The sequence below is a fragment of the Branchiostoma floridae genome, chromosome 18 (genome assembly GCF_000003815.2).
Source record: "Branchiostoma floridae strain S238N-H82 chromosome 18, Bfl_VNyyK, whole genome shotgun sequence".
Lineage (NCBI taxonomy): Eukaryota > Metazoa > Chordata > Leptocardii > Amphioxiformes > Branchiostomatidae > Branchiostoma > Branchiostoma floridae.
In genome coordinates, this window is record NC_049996.1 from 7,547,737 (window position 1) to 7,565,893 (window position 18,157).

General features: G+C 40.6%; 3 protein-coding genes across 4 annotated transcripts; 2 read left to right on the forward strand and 1 right to left on the reverse strand.

Annotated features, from left to right (window-relative positions):
- The first annotated feature begins 207 nt into the window (after positions 1-207).
- LOC118406234 (galactosylceramide sulfotransferase-like) lies at positions 208-3,942 on the forward strand. The gene is made up of 5 exons (XM_035806154.1): positions 208-512; positions 920-1,149; positions 1,381-1,659; positions 1,964-2,146; positions 2,610-3,942. The coding sequence occupies exons 1-5, from the start codon at positions 233-235 to the stop codon at positions 2,790-2,792; spliced, it is 1,155 nt and encodes a 384-aa protein (XP_035662047.1). The 5' UTR covers positions 208-232; the 3' UTR covers positions 2,793-3,942.
- A 1,159-nt stretch (positions 3,943-5,101) lies between these two features.
- On the forward strand, positions 5,102-10,315 carry LOC118406230 (galactosylceramide sulfotransferase-like). Its single transcript, XM_035806149.1, has 8 exons — positions 5,102-5,264; positions 5,777-5,867; positions 6,071-6,165; positions 6,593-6,915; positions 7,155-7,384; positions 7,625-7,903; positions 8,212-8,406; positions 8,889-10,315. The coding sequence occupies exons 1-8, from the start codon at positions 5,185-5,187 to the stop codon at positions 9,057-9,059; spliced, it is 1,464 nt and encodes a 487-aa protein (XP_035662042.1). The 5' UTR covers positions 5,102-5,184; the 3' UTR covers positions 9,060-10,315.
- Positions 10,316-10,755: 440 nt separating this feature from the next.
- Positions 10,756-15,219, reverse strand: LOC118406233 (galactosylceramide sulfotransferase-like). 2 transcript variants are annotated; one of them, XM_035806152.1, is made up of 7 exons: positions 15,120-15,219; positions 14,425-14,483; positions 13,742-14,073; positions 13,151-13,380; positions 12,476-12,754; positions 11,730-11,897; positions 10,756-11,280 (listed from the first exon to the last, which is right to left on the reverse strand). In XM_035806152.1, exons 1-7 carry the CDS (start codon positions 15,189-15,191, stop codon positions 11,089-11,091), a joined length of 1,332 nt encoding a protein of 443 aa, XP_035662045.1. In that variant the 5' UTR covers positions 15,192-15,219; the 3' UTR covers positions 10,756-11,088. The 2 variants fall into 2 exon arrangements, with proteins under 2 accessions (XP_035662045.1, XP_035662046.1); XM_035806153.1 differs by lacking the exon at positions 14,425-14,483 and having other exon boundaries at positions 15,120-15,189.
- Positions 15,220-18,157: the final 2,938 nt, after the last annotated feature.

Here is an 18,157-nt window from a genome sequence, read left to right on the forward strand (position 1 = left end):
TAACATGATGTCATGATGCTATCATGCTTTAAGGATAGACATGGAGTACACACAATAAGTGTCTGCTAAACGTACAGAGAAAGTCACAATAATATATCTGATTATCTGGCGAATGTACACTTATGTAAAATATGACCAGAGGTGTTTACGGGAGAAATGTGGTAACAAGAAAAAAACAACTTTTTTCAGCGACCAACCTTACCTTAAAGACCACAACAGGACGGAAACAGTAATGTCATTAAAGAGTTGTCATCCCCGAAGAAAGTTCGTCTTCATCAAAACGCACAAGACCGGGAGCTGTACTGCCGTGAACATCTTCCAGAGATACGCCATCAGTCACCATCTGTCTGTGCTGATGCCAACCGGAGGGAATCTGCTCTCATGGCCCTTCCCTCCTGCAGAAGAGGACTATGTCCACACCCCAGATGAACAGTATGACGTCCTGCTGAGCCACATGGTGTACAATAAAACATGGCTACGGACCAAGTTCCCGGCTAACACAGCCTACATATGTAAGGGACGATTACGTATACTCAAACCGTACACACAAGTAAGATGGATTTAGGTAGAAATACCAGAGTCAAAAGCTAAAAATGATTTTTTTGCTCAGAGTTTTTCATTTACCATAACCATATTTGATCTCGTCATTAGTTAGCGTTCAAGCAGCGTCAAACAACCAACGACAAAACAGTCATCTCCTTTTGGGTTGTTGCATTTGCTGTGATATGTGTAATTCACTATACAGACTTTAATCAGTAGCTTAAATGGCAAATTTAAGTACAAATTAATCTGTGACAACCATGACATTGTACATATGGGACAATATATATGGATTCTTATTACATATGGCAGAAGATGTACATGTCTTCTATGATTGTTTGTTGCAATAAAATTCGTTCTATCTTTGGTTCACACACAGCCATCCTCAGAGAGCCAAGCAGCCATTTGAGATCGGCCATAAACTACTACAGTCTACCCGAGCTGCTGAAGATCGAGTCTAAGAACCCTGTCCAGACGTTTCTGCAGGACCCGTGGAAGTACAAGGACCTGTCTGAGGCTTACTTTGACTTCTGTAATGTAACCTGGGACGGCACCAGGAACTTCCTGTCATTTGATTTGGGGTACCCTACAGAGGGAGCAGAGGATAAGGTATTTATGTCTAAATTGGGCAAATTTCATGACTCCGATTCTTTTTCGTTTCGTTGAATTCGTTGTTGTGATTTTAGTTACGAAGCTCTTTCTACAATGGTTCATGTGATGGTTATTGAAACCCCTGACCGTTTCCCATCGATTCTCAGAATTCATTCCCGATCTCGAACTAGTGCCAAAGACTAGCCATTGCACGTAAACTTACATCCCATCATTTTCTCTATCTAAAAGGAACGAGCTCGTAGGTACATCAGTGAACTAGAAGCGGACTTCACGCTGGTCTTGCTGCTGGAACATCTGGACGAGTCTCTGGTTCTCCTCAGACGTCTGATGTGCTGGGAGGTGCGAGACGTTCTGTACGACATCGAGGCAAAGAACAACCGGACTTACCCGTACAAATCTTACATCCCCACCGCCGAGGAACTCGCCAACCTCCGCCGGTGGAAGGCCGTGGATTACTTACTGTATGACACGTTCAACGCCTCCTTGTGGAGGAAGATTGCAGCACAGGTAAATCCCCTGTCACAGGTGTATAGGACTACTTTTCTTAAGAACCATTTTGCTCCTCTTAACGCATCTAAGAAGAATATGACTTTGTAGCAGTAGGCAACGTCGCCGACCGACTTCCAACCACAGATGACCTTGCTATGCAGCATGGTCTAGAGAAGGTTGGGCGGCCATAGTTGGCACTGCGAGACAGGTGCGCTTAATGAACAGAATAAGGATACTAGAGAAGCGAAATTGAAAATGACAAAAGGAGCCCTTGCTTGTTTGATGCTCTTGATGTTCAATACCTGATCATCTGTTGTCACAGGGTCCAGATTTTTACGAAGAGCTCCACTACTTTCGAGAAGTGAGGAAGAGTGTCAGCAAGTTCTGCCACACGCGTAAACGTAGAAGGAGTCGCCATCATCAACAGCCTCTCATCATAAAGGCGTCCAAGTGGAGTCCGCAGTTTGCGGTAGATTCCATGTACTGCAGAGGTATACAATACACGGTATGTAGTGGATTCCTTACGCTTCAATCTTGAACGATATGGCCACTAATACACAATTGCAAAGATGTATACTTCTTCTACCGAGGCAGCTGCTAATACTACTGCACCAACTGCTACTACTACTATTACTACTACTACATGTACTACTACTACATGTACTACTACTACTATTACTACTACTACTACTACTACATGTACTACTACTACTACTACTACTACTACTTCTACTACTACATGTACCACCACTACATGTGCTACTACTACATGTGCAACTACTACTACTACTACTACTACTTCTACTACTACATGTACTACTACTACATGTGCTACTACTACTACCACTACTAGTAAGTCTAAAGTTTTAAAGTAAAACACCTATTTGTTTCAGATATTCTATTGAAGTTTCACACGAACCGTGATAAGTTGTGTAAGTTGTTACATTGTACCTTTGTTTCTAACACAGGAAATTGAACTTGGGAAGTATATCAGAAAACGTGCATCAGCGAAAGACAAGGAAGAGAGGAAAATCATGAGAGTCGCCGAAAACGTGCTTCGTATTGTCCATGGTCTACCTACTGTAAAATTCCAATACGACGGTAGAAGCAAAAATGGAAAGATGATAGTGCCACGTAAAGCCAACCTTTGAGTGTACCCAACTATATAGCCCAACCTAGGGGAGCTACCAAGTGAACATATTGTCGTCTACAATATAAGAGACTATTTAACGTACACTGTGATGGTTGCAGGAAACCAACAAGCATTGTGTACCTTTATTTGGTACATCACAAACGACGAATATACAAAATGATGATGCAGATGAACTTCAAAGGGTGTGGGTATGCCATTTTCGTTACGTCTTTGTTATGAAGATTTATTAAAACTAATACTGGGGCTATAACAAATAAGAAAGATATTAAGAATAAGACAATCAAACTAAGGCAGAAGTACCTTTAAACTTCAAACTTTATTGCACAATCAACATGGCAGTTCCTAATGAAACTTAATTGAATAGATTTTACATAATTTTTGCCTCCTACAGCATTGCAATGATTTAACATACAAACAGCAAAACTTTATAAATTTGTCATCAACGTTTAAAGAGCTTGTCATGGACATGGATAGAGTATCGAGATAAAGGCATTATTGCGTATGTTAGTTTGACTTATGGGATGTTTAAGAGCAAATGTCTATAAGGATCAAACAATAGTGCTCAGGGTCAAAACATCAATTTGCCTCATATTTTGCAGCAAACTTGGCCCACAACCCCTCAAAATAGCTTTATTTCCTGTCAAAACCCATTGTTGCCATGGCAACAGCCAAAACAAATTTTGAGTCCATTTTCACAGATTTTTGCATGTCAACGACTTGGCCAAGTTAAGGACTTACTGTCAAACGATTTATCGCAACGAATATAGAAAAGGATCGTATTAGACTGATATCTACACAAATACAAAATACGCGTGTGAAGTCGATGTACATATAGATTTCTGTCCATTGGCAGCCTCAAAACAATACCATGCTTTCAGTCTTCAAAAAACTTGATTTTTTGCTCAACCTTGAGGAGGCAGAAGACTCAATGTGTAAAATATTTTTGCTTGAAATGTATAACGGATACATATATTTTATAGGATATATTATAGGAGATGAATTGTCAAATATTTTTATGAATAAAGGGGTTGGATGACTTAAGCAAGAAGATTGCTTTTGTTGGTCTGTAAGGCCACGTTAATTTGATTATATGGATGACATCCGCGCTCGCACCAATTTTCGGCCATTTCCAAAAAAAAAAGAAGTTTTCGACCACACAATAAATTGTGCAAAGCAGCTGTAGAATGAGCACAAATATTCCGTAGATTGAAAAAAAAGTATCAAAAAACAGACAACTAATGCCATAGAATGCACAAAATGAATCTAAAGTCAAAGAATAAGATGTGAAAGGACAGAAAGAAAAAAAAATCTATTGTTGGTTGGGGGAGGTACCAGTACAGAAATTTCCAGGTCCGGACATGAACCTGGACCTGATTGTCTGTGGAAACTTGAGAACTGGCAATACTCAAAATAATGGTAATTGGTCAATTTTGCTACAAAGGAATCTGTTTGGTGGATTATTGGACTCCCACTGCATTTTAAAATCCCATCTCCATGTAATAAAGGCTAACTGTCTCTGTACCTTTGACTGTAGAAACTTGGTGCAATTGACTACACTCTACTTGACTTCGCTCTTGTTGTCTTCTTGGCCCCCCGGTTAGACCCCAAATGGCTGCCGACATACTGTATCCATTTTGTAATTGGCGAAACCTGTTCCTATGTGTTTTTTTTCAGGTCTGTTTTTTTCGTAATGGTCCAAGAAGAAAAAAATGTTTTGCACCCGTATGATGTACTGGTCCCTACGCCTAACTGTTGGTATACCATACTATGTGTGTTTAGTCCTATGTTCAACCTTCCTGGCCACTTTGATTTCATACTGAAGGCAAATTTTTTGGGGCCAAACTTTTTTTTATTCGCTCGCTCGCATCAGTTTTGGAGTTCCCGGAGGATGTCATCCATATAATCAAATCAACATGGCCTAAGGTGTGAGAAGCTTGGGAAAGTTTCATTGATTTCAATGAAAAATTGTCTTCTTTCGGAATTGTAACATAAACATTGACTATTAAAATGTAGTTCATATTGCACTGCATTCTTTGAACAGTATTTACATATAAAATAAAATGCAATGAGGATCTTATTTATGTCTACAGGCATCATTCTACATAACAAACCTGATTTGTGTGGCGAAGGTATGTCTTCGGGGAACTCTAGTTCTTGTTACTATTTATCATATCGTTTTGTTGGGACAACAGAGCGTCTACTTGTAAAGGATGTGTACATGTGTCCAGTTGTCTTAATCATTGTTGTTTATAGTTATTTGTGTTTGATTAAGTAACATAGTTACCGTGACGAATTAGCAGATAATTGAGTTTGTGTAGTACCTCAGGTGTGCACCACAGGTGAATGATCAGGCGAACAGAGCACGATTTACAGGTGTTGGGTACGTATTTATGATAGTGCTGGAGAAGTCTATGTATTCGACATGGAGCACGCGTACGACATGTAGAAAACACCAAGATCATTGTTTAAGGTAATGAAATATCTATTTTTGTTTAAGTTCTTGTATTTCAACAAAAGTAGTTGTTGTTTGGTGCTGTGTTTATACCAGTCCGATTTAATCAATGCATTGAGCTATATGTGGCCATGGATATACATCATCACACCCAAGTCTTTGTACACAAAATGTTATCGAAAGCCATATACAAATGTACAACTAACTGGCTTCCACTCTACTGACCATGGAATAAGCCCTTTCACAGAGATCAGAAAACAAGTGCAGCGACAGCAATTCTAGGTAATATGTCAATGGTAAAGGCCCTGAAAAAGAAAACATTCCTTGTCTCGACCATTGTTTCGATTTGCATAACAATGCCCTGGCGGGTTTTGTTTACTTTTTCAGGGCCTTTATACCTTTGACATATTACCTAGAATTCCTATCGCCGCACATGCGCTCTGATCTCTGTGAAAGGCCTTATAGAGGGAAAGCGGATCATATACATTTGATAAGTATTAACTTGTCTTTGACTGTGTTCCAATCACTAGACCACAACAAGCAAAGATGAACACTAGAGCAATTTTCGCTGTGATGTTAGCCATCGTCGTCAATGGAGCTGCCATTTATTACTATTCCCAGGTTAGTAAAATACATTTGCAAGTAATTTACAAGTGGTTACAAGTCAATACTTATAGATAAATGCAGAAACATGCTCCTCGAGTTAAACATTCACTGGCCTCTAAGACAATTAATATGGGGCAACCTTTTTTAGATTTGGATGTTACTGTATTTAGCTTGTGAGAGTAACCCTGTGACATATCAAAACTACTTTGTGTCTACAGAGAGAGATGACTCTTCAAATTGAAAGTCCAAAACTTCGGCCACAGATATCACAGAACGGTAACCAGACATCTGAAGAATCATCTTCTGGACAGCAGTACGTATGGATTCACTCTTTTGTGTGCCTGTAACATTCTCAAAAGCCATTGGAAGTGTAAGAACCTGTGTGGTGCTAGGAACAGTCATTGGACAGTAGAGGGGGGGGGGTCCATGGTTTTCCAATAAATCTACATGAGAGCCCCAGAAAGGTATTATTACATCACATAGAACTAGAATAGGTGGACGAGAATGAGAGGGGTGTTTGGATGCCAACATTGCAATATAACATGATGTTATCATACTTTTAAGTATTCCTGGTCACCACACCACAATTTTACATGAAATAAACACAGTAAGTGTCTGCTAAATGTATATAGACTGTCACAACAACATATCTGATTGAGGACTTTCTGATAAATGTACATTTATGTGTAATATGACCAGTGGACCACTGGGGGAAATGTGGTAACAATACATTTTTTCAGCGACCAACCTCACCTCAAAGATGACAACAGGACGGAAACAGTAATGTCATCAAAGAGTTGCCACCCAAGAAGCAAGTTCGTCTTCATCAAAACGCACAAGACCGGGAGCTGTACTGCCGTGAACATCTTCCAGAGATACGCCATCAGTCACCATCTGTCTGTGCTGATGCCAACCGGAGGGAATCTGCTCTCATGGCCCTTCCCTCCTGCAGAAGAGGACTATGTCCACACCCCAGATGAACAGTATGACGTCCTGCTGAGCCACATGGTGTACAATAAAACATGGCTACAGACCAAGTTCCCGGCTAACACAGCCTACATATGTAAGGGACGATTACCATCCATACCATACGATATCCAAAGAAACATTACACACACGTTAGATGGTGGATGCATGTAGAAATAGCGATGAAACGATTTGTCACATAAGAGGGGTGTGGCTATATATCTGTAAATGGATCTTTTTTAAGTGGTTGTTTTGCTGTAAAATACGAGTCCTTCGTTAGTGTCCAAAACCGCGAAATAAATTCAGACAAAGTATTAATCTCTGATTCTCACACAGCTATTATCCGGAATCCAAGCAGCCATTTGAGGTCAGCCATGAATTACTACCATCTTCCTAAGCTACTGAAGATCAAGTCTAAGAACCCTGTCGAGACGTTTCTGCAGGACCCGTGGAAGTACAAGGACCTGTCTGAGGCTTACTTTGACTTCTGTAATGTAACCTGGGACGGTACCAGGAACTTCCTGTCATTTGATTTGGGGTACCCTACAGAGGGAGCAGAAGATAAGGTATTTATGTCTAAATTGGGCAAATTTCTTGACTCCGAGTCTTTTTCGTTTCGGTGTGATTCGTTGTTGTGATTTTAGTTACGAAGCTCTTTCTACAATGGTTCATGTGATGGTTATTGAAACTCCTGACCATTTAAGGAATTCCCATCGATTCTCAGAATTCATTCCCGATCTCGAACTAGTGCCAAAGACTAGCCATTGCACATAAACTTACATCCCATCGTTTCCTCTATCTAAAAGGAACGAGCTCGTAGGTACATCAGTGAACTAGAAGCGGACTTCACGCTGGTCTTGCTGCTGGAACACCTGGACGAGTCTCTGGTTCTCCTCAGACGTCTGATGTGCTGGGAGATGTTGGACGTTCTGTACGACGTCGCACCGAAGAACAGCCGAAACTACTCCTACAAGAAATACGTCCCCACCGCCGAGGAACTCGCCAACCTCCGCCGGTGGAAGGCCGTGGATTACTTACTGTATGACACGTTCAACGCCTCCTTGTGGAGGAAGATTGCAGCACAGGTAAATCCGCTAGATGACATGTATAGGAGTACTTTTGTTTAGAACCATTTTCCTCTTCTTATTGCATCTAAGAAGAGTATGGCTTTCCCTGAGTTAGATTTTCAAAAGTCCAGTAGTTGGCAACGTCGTCGACCAACTTTTAACCACAGATGGCCTATGGTCTGGAGAAAATTAGGAGGCTATAGTTAATAGTTGGTTCTGTGAGACTGCAAGAATAGAGAAGCGGAAACGTAAATTCAGAATTATAAAAGGAACCCTTGCTAGTTTGATGCTCTTGATGTTCAATGCCTGACCATCTGTTGTCACAGGGTCCAGATTTTTACGAAGAGCTCCACTACTTTCGAGAAGTGAAGAAGCGTGTCAGCGAGTTTTGCCACAGGATGATGGAGAAGCGTGAATGTAAAAAGAACTGTCAACATCAACAGCCTCTCGTCATAAAGGCGTCCAAGTGGAGTCGACAGTTTGAGGCAGACTCCATGCACTGCAGAGGCACAATATACGGGGTATGAAGCGGGCTCTTTATATGCTTTCCTTAAGCTTCAATCTTCAGCGATATGGCCACTTAATCATCAAGATGTATACTCCTTTTACTGATGCTGCTACTACTACTACTACTACATGTACCACTACTACATGTACTACTACTACTACTACATGTACCACTACTACATGCACTACTGCTACTTCTACTCCATGTACTATTACTACTACTACTACTACTACTTCTACTACTACTACTACTACTGTCAGTCAGTCTAGTCTAGTGAAGACTGGAGTTTTAAAGTAAAATACCTATTAGTTTCAGTTGTTCTAGATCTACTATTACTGCTACTAATACTAATACTACTGTCAGCCAGTCTAGTCTAGTCTAGTGAAGATTGTTGTTTTAAAGTAAAATGCCTAATCGTTTCAGTTGTTCTAGATCTATTGAAGTGTCACACGAACCATGACAAGTTGTTATACTGTACGTTTGTTTCTTGCACAGGAAAGTCAACATTGGAAGAATATCAGAGAACGTGCATCAGTGAAAGACAAGACGGAGTGGAAAGTCATGAAAGTCGCCTCAAACCTGCGCCGTATTGTCCATGGTCTGCCTACTTTGAAATACAAATCCCAAGGCAGAGGCATAAAAGGAAAGATGAATAGTTCCTGGTAAAGCCAACTTTAGAGTACACCCTAGTGGAGCTACTATGTGAACACATTGTTGTCTACAAATGAGAGTCTATTTAACGTAGATTGTGATGGTTGCAGGAAACCAACAGGCCTTGTGTAGCTTGTTTGGCAGTTCACAAACGACAAATATACAAAATGGTAATACAAATAAGCTTAAGAAGTGGACGTGCCATTCACATAAAGGCTTGTTATCAAGATTTTGTTTTCAATTTTGGAGCTATAACAAATAAGGAAGAGATTAAGACAACCGAACTAAGGCAGAAGGACCTTCACGTTTGTTGAGGGGTATCTAATTATATCGCATTTATTGTTTGTTTTCTTTTGTCTCAATTACTCTATTGTGTGATAAAGCTTCAGAATACAGTCAAATTCCAACCGTCATTGCTGCAACAAGACATTCACGCTAACCACCAACGAGATGTCGTGACAAGATTGATTGACGTCAATTCTAAAGGTTTAAGGTCAATGACATATAAATGCCTCACATACTTTGCCATGGATATGACGTGTGTAAACAGGTACAATGTTACGATGGCTTCTATATCTATTTTCTATTTATTTAGTTGGGACGTCTGTTAGGGACAAAATTAATGGCGTCATAACGCCTCCTAGCCAGAGGTTCTTGAATTATTATATTTGTCATGTTCAATGTTGTTCTTGAAGGTGGGTTGTCCCTTGATTATTGAGGCCAAGTTTAACCTTGCCCCCATTATGCCATACTCTTTTCTTCCGTTCGTTGTATCTTTTCGTATATACACCACAAGCGTTGATACCTAAGGGAAAAGTAGCAAAAAAGGCAGTGCTTAAGTTCGTAGAGCACATGATATCATGACCGGTTTACAACGAGAACAGTGTGGATTCGAGTCATTGTATTTCAACGTAAACCGTATGAAGTACCCATATTGTTACACTATTTCCTACAGTCAGAAAATCTACAGCGGTTATCAACAAATGTAGAGAAAAGGGGAATACAAAATCAGTCACGTGTTAGATCGCATGCGTGCCGCAACGCCACCATGCGGCAAGGAGTAGCGCATTCAGGCTCTGAGGAATGTACATGTGTAGGCCCTAGAAACAGAGTAGCAACCAGGACGCTTACAAACATTACTTTATAGTATGTATACCCTACACATAATAACCTATGGGGTGTCGGAACAACATAGTGTGGTTTAACCCATTGATGCTATCGCTTAGAATGGAACAAAACAAATCAAAAGGGCTGGATAAAATGAGTTCCAAAATGTGCATTTTTGAATCATTTTTTTTTTAAATTTTAGATATTCATTTTGAACCCTACAGGGTCTTGTTGTAAACCTTGCGAATCGTGTTAGCTTACTATAATATTATGAAATTAAAAAGCGTTACGTACCGATTCATACAGCGCCTTAACCCCTATGGCATGCCCGAAACGGGAAAAAGGTGCCACTCAACAGGTTGTAACTGTAGGCCAGAACAGCCCTAAGGCGATGTCTGTCCGTGAAGGGTGAACTGAGAATAATTGAGATGATTTGCTGGTCTGTATCTCTCCTTTATTATTCTATTATGTTTCTCTGTCTCTCTTCTTATATCTGTTTTTCTGTCTATCGAAATATATATTTAGTTATATACTGAACGTTAACTTGCTTAATCCCAATCAAGTCTAGAAATTAAGTCATACCATGAACATAAAACACAGTTCATTGAGTTGTCGTATTCATTTATTTCTTTATTTGTGACAATAGAGAATTTTTGCAAAATGATATTGTATACCACACTTTGGATAATAATTTGCCATGGAAAACAACAGGCCATGGGTTTATTAAGTACAAAATGTATGAATTATTATACGATCACGATACCATATGCCGTCCATTAACTACATATTCGAAGCACCTCTAACTGTTCACCTGTCCATTTTCCCGTTCATTGCATGGGAAGTCGAGGTAGTAGAGCTATCTTCAATTTCTCCAGGTGGAAAGTCTATTAGAGACAAAACAATATTGACACATAATCTGACAGTTAGTGCTAAAGTGTTAGATGCCTGTGCGTTTCCGCTTGCGCTTGCGATGGGCTTTGGACTCAAGATACTTTTTCCGTTCAATGGTGTACTTGAAGGTGGGTTGTCCCTGGATGATCGCTTTCATGTTTGATCTAGGTGGCAGAATGTCATACCCTTTTCTTCCGTCAGGAGTGTCTTTTCGTATATACTTCATAAGCGGTGATACCTGTGGAGGAAAAGAAGGGCATCAACTGCATAATCTGTAGGGCACATTGTCTTACGATGGGGGATACGTGGAAGATGGTAGGGTTTCGATTTCTTGTATTGCAACGTAAATCGACACCGCAACATGCAATCTGTTAACATTCTATTACAGCTAGAAAAGCTGCACAAGTCATGAACAGATGTAGAGACGAGGGGATACTGAATAAGTCACGTTTGAGACCACATGCGTGCCACAACGCCACCATGCGGCAAGGAGTAGTAAATTTCATTCAGGCTCTGAGAAAGGTATCTGCCAAATGTCGGCAGCCAAAATGCCTTTGGCTTGTGTTATAAGAGCTTTATAAGTGCATTGACCTACCAACCTGGTTAATAGTATCTATATCTGATATTCATTTGGCACAGCAAAGTCTAAACGAAATGCATCTAAATAATTATAATTCTTTTTCTTACCGGTGACTTTATGAGCATGCAGATATAAGAGTCTACTTGAAACTCTGAGTTCCACTTGGACGCTACCACTGTGAGGTTGGGTTCGCCTTTCTTCCTGTCATGACAGTACGTACTGACGCGTTTATTCACCTCCTTGAAGTAACGAAGTTCGTTATAGAAATCCGGACCCTGTGTGGACGACAAATGTCGAATCAATTTTTTATCAAATCAAGCTTCCTACATAATCTGAATGGAGTTGACTGATATCTAGGGTGCATGGTTGGAATCAATATGATTAAGTCGGTTCCCGGTTCTCACTGCTCATGCGCGAGGTCAAAGGTGAAGGCCCATAGCTTGTAATCTGTTCTGGTTCCGGGTTTTATAATGTTTCTCCAATATGATGTAGTTCCAATGTGCATCTAGGCCTGACAGCCTCAAAACACAGTGTTTTTGACTTGACTATAAACCGCTCCTGTGGGGAAAGTAACCATCGCAGACCAACCAAATTTGGATATATGGTAGATATGAACTTTTTTAGTAATAGAAATACATAATGAGAAAAAATGTTCCTCTTAATTCTTGTCTTTGCCATTCTTGAGACATGCCCTGCTTTAACGCGTTTTATTTATGTCTCCTATGGGGCCTTCAACTTTGACATATTACCCACATAGCATCACTTTGTACACGCGCAATTCAAACCGTGAACTGGCTTATTGAGACAAGTAATTCTGAGCTATTTAGAAAAAAAGACCTCATTAAACACTTACCTGTGCTGCAATCTTTCTCCACAAGGAGGCGTTGAACGTGTCATACAGTAAGTAATCCACGGCCTTCCACCGGCGGAGGTTGGCGAGTTCCTCTGCGGTGGGGACGTATTTCTTGTAGGAGTAGTTTCGGCTGTTCTTCGGTGCGACGTCGTACAGAACGTCTCGCACCTCCCAGCACATCAGACGTCTGAGGAGAACTAGAGACTCGTCCAGGTGTTCCAGTATTAACATTGTGGTGAAGTCGGCTTCTAGCTCACCGATGTATTTTCGAGCTCGTTCCTAAATTTAGAAGAAGTAACGATATCATTTTGATATCAGATGAAGGATTCCAAAGGTGAATTTGTAGCGTGATATGCTTGACAACTACAAAAGTTGGCTCCTGATACTATTGTTCTTTCGCACGGTGACGTCATTATTGACACATGGCTGTCGCGGCCATGTTGGTTGAGCACATGGATCCAAGATGGCGACCGGCCATTTTGGAACGCTCAATCTTGTATAAATGTACGGACGTGCGTAGATTTACATACTCTTACTATTGGATGGCCAAGGTATTGTGAAATGTTGAGAACATTTAAACACCCGATATAAACTACCAAGATGGCGGACGCTATATTACGTCATAGTCACGTGATTACAAAGAAACCATATATGGAGTTTGGCTGACAGACTTACCATGTCGTCAGCTGCCTTAGTAGGGTATCCTAAATCAAACGCCTGGTGGTTCCTGGTGCCGTCCCAGGTCATGTTACAGAAGTCAAAGTAAGCCTCAGACAGGTCCTTGTACTTCCACGGGTCCTGCAGAAACGTCTGGACAGGGTTCTTAGACTTGATCTTCATTAACTTGGGGAGACTGTAGTAATTCATGGCGGTCTTCAAATGACCGGTTGGCTCTCTGATGATGGCTGTTGGGAAGAAGGTAAGAAAGAAGGAAAAATTTAAGAAAGCTAGTTTTTTTTCTTTTTGATGGTTTCAAAGCATGTATGGTGTGCAATTTTCATAGAAAAGTAATATAGGACCACAAGATAAATGCTAATACACACAAATAAAAACAACAACATCTCCTTGTGTCATGGTTTCCACTGGCTGGCTCCATGACCAGGATTGTCAACTCTGATCAATGACTAAGTACCTCCTGCTACTCCGGCAAGTACGAACTTTGCGGTCATCTTCCCACTTACTTCCTGTCACCGTACTGACAGTGCATTCAACGAAACGCACAGACCGAAAACATAGACTCCACAGCGGAGTCAAAAACATACTTACAGAAGTAGGCAGTATCGGCAGGGAACTTGGAGCGTAGCCATATTTTATTGTACCGCATGTGGTTCACTATTGCATCATACTGTTCGTCTGGGGTGTGGATGTAATCCTCTTCCGCGGGTTGAAATGGCCAGGCGAGCATGTTGGGCCCGCTGGCCACGGCTGGGTACAGTACCGTCAGGTTGTGATAGATGGCGTATCTGCGAACAATGACCGCTGCAGTGCAGCTACCGGTCTTGTGGGTTTTGATGAAGACAAACTTTTTTCGAGGGCTGCATGCAGTCGGCAACGCTTCTGTCGCTTGTTTGTTTTCCTGTATTGTCTCATTTGTGCCCCTGAAAAGCAAAACGATTTTTCCCCTTTACCTTCTCTTGCTATCTTTTTTTAGGTTTGTGGTTTGTGTTTTTTCACAGTTCACAGATCGTCCTTGGCGTGATCTTCAAGTTCAAGAGTACATTAGTAGACTTTATTCAAACGACGGAGACATTTGCATAATCTATGCAAGGTGATATTTACCTTCAACTGTCGGACATATGTCAAGTTTGAAATTCCGATCATTTACCACAAAGGAATATCAACATTTTCACATTAATCATGCAAATTTCCACCCTCATTATGAGAGCAAAGGATGAGAAAGATTGATATTTTGAAACACCATTAAATATCTACCATTGAAAATTACTTACCATTCCCGGCTATTGAGCGAATGGAAAATGGGTAAGGATGTACGCAGTCTATCACTTATCTGAAATATACGATACACATATATAATGAGTGACAAATACATGAAACTATTCCTGCAATATCAACATTTACTGGGAAAGTCCCACTCTTATAGTTATAAGTTGGTGTACGAGCTATGATAATGGCAAGGTTGTATACTAGCGAGATTGTGCAGTATCTTGGGGAGACTTCAATAGGTAGAAAACACATTCTAAACTTGCTTGCTCCGAGATAAAATATGAACCCAAAAATGTGAACCCAAATTCAAGACAGTATTACGTCTTACGGTAACCAGACTCTAGACAGTATTACGTCTTACGGTAACCAGATTCAAGAGAGTATTACCTCTTATGATAACCAGATTCAAGACGGTATTACTTCTTACGATAACCAGATTCAAGACGGTATTACATCTTACGATAACCAGGTTCAAGAGAGTATTACCTCTTATGATAACCAGATTCAAGACGGTATTACTTCTTACGATAACCAGATTCAAGACGGTATTACATCTTACGATAACCAGGTTCAAGAGAGTATTACCTCTTATGATAACCAGATTCAAGACGGTATTACTTCTTACGATAAAACGTTATTTTCGCAATCACCCTGTCCTTACAACATGTGACCTTCTTTCTTGGAACTACAGTTCACTTACCTGTGAAAAATAGAAAATGGGCCCCAGAACTAGAAGAGAGACTACTAACGTAGGGAGCAGCTTTTTAAACATGACTTCCGTATGCCAGAATCTGAGGGTAAAAAGGAGACATTCAATGTCGAAAAAGTTATGGTTTTGTCATATTTCTTGATCAAAGTACTAATAGCCCCTTTCCACTAGGACGGCGCTCTCACCGCGCTCTCTCTGCGACCTCAAATTTGACAGATCGTTCAACGAATTCTATAGAAAAGAAACGAATCTTTTTACACCTTGTGTGCTTTGTTGTCTTCTCAGTTACACTTTTAAATTTTGTATAATATACCAAGTGTGAACGTAAAGATTACACATATCCTATTTAGGTCGCAGTGAGAGCGCAGCACGATCGCCGTCTAGTGGAAAGGGGGTCTAACGTAACACAACATTGACATGAGTTAACACTGACACAAAACAACACAGGCGCTGGATGCCATTTAAAGTTTCACTATAGTATTGGTTATAGTACATACCGCATCCTATACAATACCACCTACATTCTATAGCACGAACAATATAACAACAAGGCTGAGTATATCCGTATTTAGCCCTCAAAACAGTCGAAATTTCTCAAACCTTGCAGTGGAGCGAGGATTGAGTTGTCAGAGGACGCAAACAAGTGGATTAAACCAAACAGAAATAGGGGTGGGTAGGGAGGACTTAACACACCAAAGCGACGACAAAATAGAATTAAGACACATCCTTTTTCGTAAGTCTACCTATAATGCTATAGTCTAGATGATCCAATGGTTTGGTGTAGCAACTTAAACACATTGTACAAAGAAAATATAAGCGATATGGCGACCAAAATGAATACAGTGTTGCAGTCAAGACTAGTTCGACCAGTTTCTGTCACATAAACAATTTCTCCTTGGAATAAATAACCCAGATTCAAGACAGTATTACGTTTACTCTATTACATGTCAACAGATAGACAACTGCTTCTAAATTTCTACAAAATGCGTCTTTAATGCTTTGTTTACACACACACAAATCAGACCTGCTCGAAATCACGACATTGAACGTAATTGTCGTAGTCATCTTACCCAAAGAATATGTGACCTACATTCTGGCAATTACAGTTCGACGACAAAACAAAAGAAACATACCTTTTTTTTTCGCAAGCCTACGATACTACTGGGCAGATGATCCAATAGTTTGGTGTAATAACTCGAACACGTTAAAATTAAAGTGTTACAGTCAGAACTAGTTTGACCAGTCACCTAGTCCCCAAACAATGTGTCACGTGTCGGTAGATGACTATTTAGCCCCAAGCAAAAAGCGCCTCCCACATTTCCATATATGGGTGGCAGTAGGTGGTGGATTCTCCAAAGCTTTCTAACAAATGATACCTCATACAAAATCTAAGACACATCAAATAACACGTCTTCGTGAGGTTTTTATACAATGTATATGTTGTAAACACCATCAAAATACCACAAGATACATCTGTGCAAAACAAAACAAAAACACAACAAAAACAAATTCGCGCGCCAATATATACACAGAGGTAACCCAAGACTTGAGTGTAGGAAAAGACAGATAAGGTCAGATAGTATTGTGAACACACTGACAAAATCAATTTTCACAAAACCACATGTGAGACAAATCTCTTCCCACATGGTGGCCGTCCTCAGACGTCTGTGATCTCGTATATTGTTTCAACCGAGCCCTTTCCGGGACAAGAACTCAGCTGTCTTCATTTTCTACAGTTGGCCCAAAGCGGCTCTGTCACATATCGTTTTACTTTACGTTGGTAAGTGCGTTGAAGACTTTTAAGAAGACTTCTAAAGAGACGCCGCCAGGGGGTGTGAGGCCGCTCAAGACCGAAGGTCATTGCCAAGTATGTAGCGCTTGGAGAGATGTATAACGTTACATCTCATTTAAATAAACTACAGACATTGCAAAATAAGGCTGCCAGGCTAGTACTTAATGCAAAGTACACTTCTAACACTGATGACTTACATAGAAAACTGAACTGGCCAAAGGTAAACGAACGACTTTATACCCGAACCCTCACTATGTTCCACAAAATCCTTACAGCTAAGAAACCAGAAGCTACCTACAAAAGACTACATGCAATCAAAAATACCCACCGACACAACACCCGACTAGCTCAAGGGGGGGGATTAAGATTGCCCAAACCCAAAACTTCTGCTGCTACCAGGACTTTCCTTTACAGGTGTGTTAAATCTTACAATTCATTACCACAACACTTCAAATCAGCCACACCGTCCATGTTCAAAAAGCACATCAAAGACAGACTAAATACACAGACACAAACTTACAAACCTCTGCAGCACTGGTGGTAGGACATTTATTGACAACTATGTATATAGAATTAATGTTTAGAATATTTGATACTGACCTCTGACCTCTCAGCTACTCGATCTCACAACTACATTTACTTTTATTTTAAGAATAAGGTTTTGCGGTAATGTCTTCCTTTAAGTATAACGTTAAGTCTATATTTAGGTTGGTTGGATAGGTTGTGAATTAAGGTGTAAATAGTCTCAATGTTCTGTTAATGTATTATGTTAAGTGTGTGTCTTAAGACTCCAGGAAGATTAGTGACGCATTGTCAGAATTGTACATGTATTCACTAATGGGGATCTTTTCAATAAACAATAAACAATAAACACGACATCGTACCGCATGCCTCGCGTCTGTGTCAGGTTTGAGTTAGCACTGTCGCCTACTGGGGCATTCCATCTGTATGGGGAGGGGGTCGTCGTATTCAGGTGTGGATGTGTACGGGTATAAGAGCTAAAAAGGTGTTGTTCCTAGTTCCTAAAACACACACAGACACACTCACACAGACACACTCAAAAAGCACACACACACTCACACACACACACACACACACACACACACTCACACACACTCAGACAGACACACTCAAAGCACACACGTACACAAGGCACGCGCGCATCGTGCGAAACAAACTCACACACACACACACACACGCACGCACACACACGCGCACATACACACACATACACACA